Here is an 8,736-nt window from a genome sequence, read left to right on the forward strand (position 1 = left end):
TTCCAAGCCAGAGTTTCCCTTGTGTAGCCCCGGCTGTCCTGGAACTCTTTCTGTAGACCAGGCTGGCCTCACACTCAGAGCTCCGCCTGCCTCTGCCTCCCACACTACTACCCGGCTTTGTCACTTGCTTTCTATTTTGGGAAGTATAATGAGTAGGAGTTCAGCGGTGGGTGTGCAGCAAAACACAGAGATGTTCAGGAGCTGTGTTTCTTAAGATTTATTTTAAAATTATGTGTCCGTGACTATTTGTCTGACAGTGGTATATGTGTGTGACTGCAGGTGTCCATGGAGGCCAAAGGGGTCAGATGCCCCTGAAGCTAGAGTTATTTGTATGGGGTTGTGAGCTGCCTGGTATAGATTTTGTGAGTCAATTTCAGTACATGCTCTTAACTGCTGAGCAATCTTTCCAGCCATCCCTGTAGCTGGTGCTGGTGTGTGTGTGTGTGTGTGTGTGTGTGTGTGTGTGTACTGTGCACATGTGTATAAGTGGTGTGTAGAGGGCAGAGGTCAATGTTGAGTGTCTTATTCAATTATGCTTGACTTATTTTTTGAGGGTGGGTCTCAATGGACCTAAAGTTCATTAGTTCAGCCAGGCTGGATGGCCAGTCAGCTCCAATCCCCCTGTCTCAAATCCCACCAGCCATCTGGTTACATACACATCACCTTTCTGTCAGCTCTCATGTGGATGCTAGGGATCTGAACTCAGTCCTCATACTTTTACGACAGGCTCTTTATCAGCCGACCATCTCTCCAGCCCACGCCACCCCTACCCCCACCCCCACCCCCCAGTAGCTAGACAGGCAGCTCTGCGTCTTAGGATGCTTGTGAGCAGCTGGTTTTTTTCTGTGTTTCAGGAACCATTTGTAACCCTGGACCTCGGAAGTCTATGTCTAAGCTGCTCTATATCCGCCTGGCGCTCTTCCTGCCAGAGATGGTCTGGGCTTCTCTGGGGGCCGCCTGGGTGGCAAAAGGTATCCAATGTGACAGGACAGTGGTCATTGGCATCATCGCCACCGTCATTGTCAGGTGAGGCCTTCTTCCTTCTTCTAGCTTCTCCTCAGGTGCGTTTCTGGGTGGTACAGCACCCTGATGTCCTGTGAACTTTGTGACATAGAGCAGGGCCCCTCTGAGTAATTCACAAAGACTGAGTGATGGTTTTTGGCCTGTGAGCAATAGCTCACATCTTGCAGCTTACATCTGCAAGTGGGTCACTTTCTTCCCAGGCCCCACTTTTCTGCTAGTTCCCTCTCTCATAAGGAGGAAGGGCAGGAGAGACTCAGCAGTCAAGAGCACTTGTCAAACTATGTGAGGACTGGAGTTCAGTTCCTAGTACCCATTAGGGAAACTGGGCCTCCAACCTTTAACCCCAGTTCCAAGAACAGTGGAGACAGGAGGATAACTGGGACTTACTGCCTCCCAGCCTATCCCAGATAACATGAGTCCCAGATTCGGGGTGGGGATGGGGGTGTGGAGAAACCAACCGCCAGAGGAAGGGTAGAGGTTAAAGGTGAGATGAGAAGTGTTACCCGGGATTGAGACAGTGTATAATAGTCTAATAAGGTTTATAATGGTGTGTAATAGTCTAGGAAGGTTTATAATGCAGGTTTTACATCTTCTGTACTAACAATTTTAATTTTGTGTGGGGAGATGTGCTTAGATGCTATGGACCATGTGGAGTCAGTTCTCTCCTTCAACCATGTGGGTCCCAGGTATTGAACTTGGGTCATCAGGCTTGAACAGCAGATGCCCTTTACCCGCCGAGCCCTCTCACCACCAAACTAAAGAGCTTAAACAATAGTCTAGTTTTATCCCTTTGTGTTAGGAGTAAGGAAATGGAAGCTGGTGCTGGATCCGCCATCCATCCCTGAGGCACAGGGGCAGAGGCAGCAGAGGTGGCACCTTAACAGCAGGATTGTAGTGGAGAACACTCAGGGCCATGCATGCCGTGGGCAGTGTAGAAATAGTCAATGCTGAGGATGTGGTACAGTTGTTAAAGCCTTAGGACCTGAGTTCAGATCCCCGCGCTTTGGGTGCTGCACATCGACTGCCGGCTAAATCATCATTGGGTTCTATGCTCAGTAAGAGCCCTGTCTTAGTAATGTCTATAAACTCTGGTCTCTATACCCAAGCACATCCCCACATGAACACATATATTTGCCACACACAAATAGAAGTAATTAAATGTGGTGGTGGGGCGCCTGTCAGAGTATTCCATAGTGTAGAGATTCTTTTTGTCTTACTATGAAGAACCCCAGAGCACTTAGTTGTAGCTGGGTCATTAGTCAGGGGTCCTGGAGAACTAGTGTCCAGGCTACAGTGTGTCCTGGACCACATCTGTGTCCAGGCTACAGTGCTGCTCACCACTCGACTCTCTCCTCTGTGGGCCTCACTCTCAGAACTCTCTGGTTTTCCTGGGTCTTGGGTTAGCTGTGGATTCATGAGGAACCATTTTTCTTTCTGTTTCCTTTTTTATATTCATTTATGTAGTTGGTCATGTGTGTGTGTGTGTGTGTGTGTGTGTGCACGTGCGTGACATGGCACATGTTGAAGTCAGAGGATAACTCGCAGAAGTTGATTTTCTCCTTCCATCATAAAGGCTCTGGAGATCGAACTCAGGTCCTGAGACTTGACTGAAAGCCCCTTTTCTTCCTGAGCCATCTCACTGACCCTTCTGGGGAACATTCTAGAAGAAAATTATTTGCCTCAATTGGGTTTTCAGACCTCTGCCTCTCCTTCAACAGTACAGAAACAGGGCTTAGTTGGTACGCGTGGAGTGGTCTCAGGCCACTGCCCTTCACAGTCACCCAGCCTGTCCCATTCTTTACTCCTTACAGTTGGATTGTCATTGCTGCCACCATGATCACCATCATCTTTGTCTTTGACCCACTGGGCGGGAAAACGGCTCCGTATCCCCCATGCATCCCTGAGCATCTGGACAGTAACAACTCCAACCACTTATTGACTGGCCTGAAGACGGCTGCGAAGAGCGTGTGGGAGACCCGGGTACAGTGCTGCTGCTGCTGCGTCGGGCAGGATGATAACACCAGGGTCGCATTTTCCAGCACGGCTGACCTGTTCTCAACGTACTTTGCTGTAAGCGGAAGGGATCTGCTGTGGTCTCTTTCTCCTCTTTCTATAAATGCTTTTGTGGGACAGTGAGCATCCTGCACAGAGCCATGTGAGCCACCATGTGTAAAGTGGTGTGGAAGACCTGTACCCCTTGGACGTGGGGGCTGGGAGTGAGTACACTGCCTGGGTGGGCTTGGCAGGCAGTTTCGAGGATGGCCAAGCCTTTCCTGCTCCTTGTTTGTTTTGCTTTGTTGAGGCTGTGTCTCCTGTAACCCAGGTTGGCCTGAAACTGACTGTGTACAAAGGATCTCTTGGAGCTTCTGATCCTCCTCCATCTACCTCCTTGGTGCTGGATTTACAGGCATGCAACACCATGCCCAGTTTACTTGTTGCTAAGGGTGGGAGCCAAGGCTTCCTGTATCTAGGCATGTGTTGTATGTACTAGCAGAGCCCCAGCCCAGCCCTCAGACCCTTTCTAGATGGCTAGGTATGTCATTCATCAACACTGGTGGAGCCCAGCCCCTGCATTGTTTTTTTAAGGAATTGAATAACATTACAAAAGAATCTGCCAGTTCTCTTTCTACATCTCCTCTGTCCAGCTCAGTCAGCAGATAGACCTGTGTAAACAATGCCCTGCCAGGGAGTATCAGAAAAGAATTTCTTGAAGTGGTGGTGCATGCCTTTAATCCCAGTACTTGGGAGGCAGGGGCAAGTGGATTTCTGAGTTTGAGGCCAGCCTGGTCTACAGAGTGAGTTCCAGGACAGCCAGGGCTACCCAGAGAAACCCTGTCTCAAAAAAACAAAACAAAAAAAAAAAAAAAAAAAAAAAAAAAAAAAAAAAAAAAAGAAGAAGAAGAAGAAGAAAAGAAAAAAAGAAAAAATTTCTCAGGCAAGCAAGATGGCTCAGCAGGTAAAGGTGCTTGCTGCCAAGATAGATGACCTGAATTCAATCCCCAGGACCCATGTAAATGGAAGGAGAGATCTGACTCCTGCAAGTTGTCTACACACACACACACATACACACACACATGCACTACACAATGTAAAAATAACTTAAAGAAATATTTCTCACTATTTATCATGTCTTAGTCATGAAGTGCAAGGGAGCGATCACTCTCAGATGAGGTGTCCTAGGTCTTGGACAAGCTCAATTTCTTCCCCCTCCCTATGTGTCTATGTCACAATGTGTGGTAACTACTGTTATTTTTGGTTCAGAAACAAAGTAAAAGAGAAGATTCCTTTTGACACCCTCTGCACCTTCCTGTCTGTCTCTCTCTTGCTTCTCTGTAGTGTCTGACTTTAGACTGTGGAGAGCCGTGAGCCATCATGTGGCTGCTGGGAATTGAACTCAAGGACCTCTGCTCACTCTGGCCCCGCTAGCTCCGGCATAATACACTGTAGCTGTCTTCAGATGCACCACAAGAGGGTGTCAGATCTTATTACGGATGGTTCTGAGAGAGAACCATTCCACAAAAGTTGTCCTGTGACTTTCACATGTGTATTCCAGCATGTGTACACTTGCACACAGATACACAATTTCTTTAAACTGAAATAGTTAAGTCACTTAAAAATGAAATTTTGATAAAATGATTAATCTGGTAGAATTGTCTAAGGACAAGATATGAAAAAATACTAAGCTAACATCTATAAGGAATCCTGGAAAGGAAAATGTTCTTTAAAAATACATCATAAAGGGTCTGGAGAGATGGCCCAGGGTTGAAAGCACCTCCTGCTCTTGCAGAGAACCCACATTCAGTTCCCAGGACCCACATTGGCTAGCTTACCAAAACCTGTGACTCCAACTCCAGGGGATCCAACACTACCGTTTAGCCTCTGAGGGCTCCTACACTCATGTGGCATGTTACACATACTCTTGGGCATGTGCACTGGCGCACACATGGTATATGCTCATACTTGGGAGGTAGAGGCAGGAAGATGTGGAATTTCAGGTAATGTTTAACTATGTACTGAGCTGAAGGCCAGCCTAAGCTGCACAAAACTGTCTCAAACAAAAAGTAATAAATTCCTCTTTCTGTGTAATGTACCTGGGTATTTGCTTTCTGCATATGAGCTGCATGCTAAGGGTTTCCAGAGCCATTTGATGGGTCTTATGGCAGGCCATGTGTTTTCCCACCCAGGACACAGACCTGGTGCCCAGTGATATTGCAGCAGGCTTCACCCTTCTCCACCAGCAGCAGGACAATATCAGCCACAGCCGGGAGCCTCCAGAGGTTGTGACCCACACACCTGGGCAGCCTCAGGTAATGATAAAACCTACCTCTGACGTCCATGCTTCCGTGTGGATCTTCAGAGGCATACAGCCCAAGCTGGGCAGGGGGCACTCGGGAGGATTGTGAGTAGGAGACTAGCCTGGGCTATGTAGTGAGTCCAAGGCTTGAAACAGACCCTGTGTAAAAAAAGAGGAGAGGGAAAGTGGGGAAGTGAGAGGGAGACAGAGACAGACGGGGAAGAGAGAAGTGGCCAAGAACAAGTTCAGCAGCCTTGGACTGAGGAGACCCAGCCTTCTCGCCTGGACTCCAGGCTCAGGAGGCCCCACTTTGTCTCACTGTCTAGATGGCATTGTAGGAAATTCAATGTTAGAGTCTGTTTTCCAGAAGAATTCCTTCTCAAATGGGCCTGAGTCACCCCATAGTGTATTTTCAGTCTGAGTCTAGGAAGCAGAAACAGTTCAAGCTTTGTCTGATGAACAAGTTCCTGCTATGGGCCGTTTTTGTTTTCCAAAGAGAAACTCGTGCCAGGCTTGGCAGTGCACACTTGCTGTTCCAACAATCCTGGCAGAGGCAGGAGGATTGTGAGTTCCAAGACACCCTAGGCTATACAGTAGACAGGAGGAAACTTGCTGTTTCCTTCCCTTCCCTCCCTCCTTCCCTTCCCTTCCTCCTTCCCCCCTCCTCCCTTTCTTCTTCCTTCCCTCCCTCCTTCCCTCCCTCCCTCTTCCCTTTCTTCTTCCTTCTCTCCCTCCTTCCTTCCCTTCCTCCCTCCCTCCCTCTGTCCCTTCATCCCTCTTTCTCCTTCCCTCCATCCCTCCTCCTCCTTCCCTTTCCTTCCTCCATCCCTCCCTCTTCCCTTTCTTCTTCCTTCTCTCCCTCCTTCCTCCCCTCCCTCCTTCCTCTCCTCCCTCCTTCTTCCCCTCCCTCCCTCCTTCTTCCCCTCCCTCCCTCCATCCCTCCTTCCCTCCATCCCTCCTCCTTCTCCTTCCCTCCCTCCCTCCCTCCATCCATCCATCCATCCACCCTTCTCTCCCTCTCTTCCTCCCTCCCTCCCTTTATTCCTTCTTGAATCACTGGGCATGAAATCCAGAGTCTTGTATACTAGACAAACATATACCACTGAGCCATGTCCCCAGACCCTCAAAAAGAAAGAAAAAAGTAACAGAAAAATAACATATAGAGAAGCCACAGGCTGTATGTATGTGTCCCTCTGTCTCTGCCATGGCAGCCAGGCACCCATGTTTCTGGTGTGTCTTAGTTACTCTTCTGTTGCTGTGATAGATACTAGGACCAAGGCAACTTATGAAAGAAAGCATTTGGGGCTTACAGTTCTAGAGAGCAGACAGGCATGGCGCTGGAGTAGGCTACATAGTAGAAGGGACAAAACTAAAACAACATATACACACACATCTTAAGACACAGCCATGAGGCAAGAGAGAACTACAGGGAACAGTGTGAGTCTTTTGAAACCTCAAAGCTCCCCCCCCCCCCCAATGACAGACCTCCTTCAGGTGTTGACAGCACCCATGTTGTTGGGTGGAAGGCCATGATGGTCTCCAGGCAGGAAGCTCCTGCAAGAGTCAAAAAGCTCACCAGGGATCCCTGCCTCCCTCCCTCCCATCTCTGGTGGAATCCATTGCTGGCTGTTTAAAAACCAGCTTTTTAGAAGCTGGTGCATCTGAGAGTTCAAGACCAGCCAGAGATACATATCGAGACCTTGTCTCAACAAAGAAAAAGTGCTAGGTGTGGTGGCGCATGCCTTTGGTCCCGGCACTCAGGAGGTAGGGGTGGGTAGATCTTTCAGAGGCCAGCCTAGTCTACATAGCAAGTTGAAGGACAGGATAGCCAGGGGTCCACAGAGAGATCCTGTCTTTAAAACAAAAATAGAGACAAACAAAACAGTTTTTCCCCTACAAGAGGCTGGAAAGATGGCTCAGCTCTTAAGCACTTACCACATAAGTGTGAGGGCTGGAGTTTGGATCCCTGGAACCCATGTAAAAGCTGAGTGGGTATGTCGGCCCATCTGTAATTCTAGTCTTGGAAGGTGAACATAGGGTGGGGTATCCTTGAAGCAAGCTGGCTAGGGAGACAGCCCAAGTCAGTGAGCTCTGGGTTTGAGTTAGAGACCCTGCCCCAGAGAATCAGATGGAGGAGTGATTGGAGAATATTTTCGATGTGAGCCTTGGGCCTCCACACGCACACAGATGCACATATCAATGCCCACAGCCTTGCAAATACACATACACACAGGTGCATGGTAAGTACACATGGGGAGAAAAGGAGACTTAACAGGAACCACAGTAGAGAGACGCTCACCAAGACATTAACCTTCATTTTCTGAAGGTGCAGAGGGGTTCAGCCTTCTTGGAAAAGACTAGCCCGGCTGGCTCACTCCAGTTATTTTATTCAGTCATCACACGAAATTAATTGAGGCTGGAAAGGCTCCAGCTACCAGAGTTATCTTGCCCTTGTTGCCCAGAGAGAAGATAACCCATAGATATCTCAGTCCCTTTCGACTGAGCCATAATCAAATGTAAGAACTCAAGGTTTGCCAGGAGTCTTTTAGGACCAAAGTTTGTACATCTGCAATCTCTTACGTAGCACCAAGTACAGACCTTCCAGGGAGACATTTCTTCAAGGCCTCAAAACAACTTCTCAGTGTCTACAAAGGATTTGCTGAATCATTTCACTCGGAGGGAGATGCAAAGGCTTCACATTATGATTACTGCAGAGCCTTTTGAGAGTTGAGCAGGAAGAGATGAAATGCTGGAGTCCAGGTTTAAGATCTCAGTGTAAGGCTCAGTGGCTAAAGTGCTTGATTCGTTAGTGCAGGGGCCTAAGTTCAGATTCTCAGAATTCACATAAAGCAGGATATGGTATTGAGTGCTTCTGTAATCCCAGGGTTCTTACAGCAACTGGAGAGAGAGAGAGAGACCCTGGAGGCTAGAGGACCAGCCAGCTGGGGTACATAGCAAACACTGTTAAGGTGGAAGTCAAGGACAGACCCCAAGGCTCCTGCTGTGGGACATGTTTGCCCACACTGGAGTGCACACACGAAAGGCTTCTTTCCCTCTCTCTCCCAGGAAACTGAGTTGGATGCAGAAGTGGAGAACTGCCATCACTACATGCCGTTTGCAGCAGCTGCTTATGGATGGCCGCTCTACGTCTACAGGAACCCGTTCACAGGGCTCTGCAGGATTGGTGGGGACTGGTAGGTCAGCATAGCCTGATCCTTTCATTGGATTTTCTTTTTCCCTCTTTAAATGGAAAAACAAACAAACAAACAAAAAACCTACATTTTGAAAGCATACAAGAATAGAACAAGCTGGGCAGTGGTGGCGCACACCTTTAATCTCAGCGCTTGAGAAGCAGAGGCAGGCGGATTTCTGAGTTCGAGGCCAGCCTGGTCTACAGAGAGTTCCAGGACAGCCAGGGC

The 8,736-nt window shown here is 48.5% G+C and overlaps 1 protein-coding gene across 2 annotated transcripts in view; it reads left to right on the forward strand.

Moving 5' to 3' along the window:
- Daglb (diacylglycerol lipase beta) overlaps nucleotides 1-8,736 on the forward strand; it is a 39,807-nt gene that overhangs the window by 7,926 nt on the left and 23,145 nt on the right. Inside the window, exons 3-6 of one of the 2 annotated variants that reach the window (XM_031338636.1) lie at nucleotides 855-1,026; nucleotides 2,835-3,093; nucleotides 5,208-5,330; nucleotides 8,384-8,511. In XM_031338636.1, coding sequence (XP_031194496.1) covers nucleotides 855-1,026; nucleotides 2,835-3,093; nucleotides 5,208-5,330; nucleotides 8,384-8,511 — 682 coding nt within the window. The remainder of the gene's footprint in view (nucleotides 1-854; nucleotides 1,027-2,834; nucleotides 3,094-5,207; nucleotides 5,331-8,383; nucleotides 8,512-8,736) is intronic. The other variant, XM_031338637.1, reaches the window with a different exon arrangement.

This window comes from Mastomys coucha, unplaced genomic scaffold (genome assembly GCF_008632895.1).
Source record: "Mastomys coucha isolate ucsf_1 unplaced genomic scaffold, UCSF_Mcou_1 pScaffold22, whole genome shotgun sequence".
Classification (NCBI taxonomy): domain Eukaryota; kingdom Metazoa; phylum Chordata; class Mammalia; order Rodentia; family Muridae; genus Mastomys; species Mastomys coucha.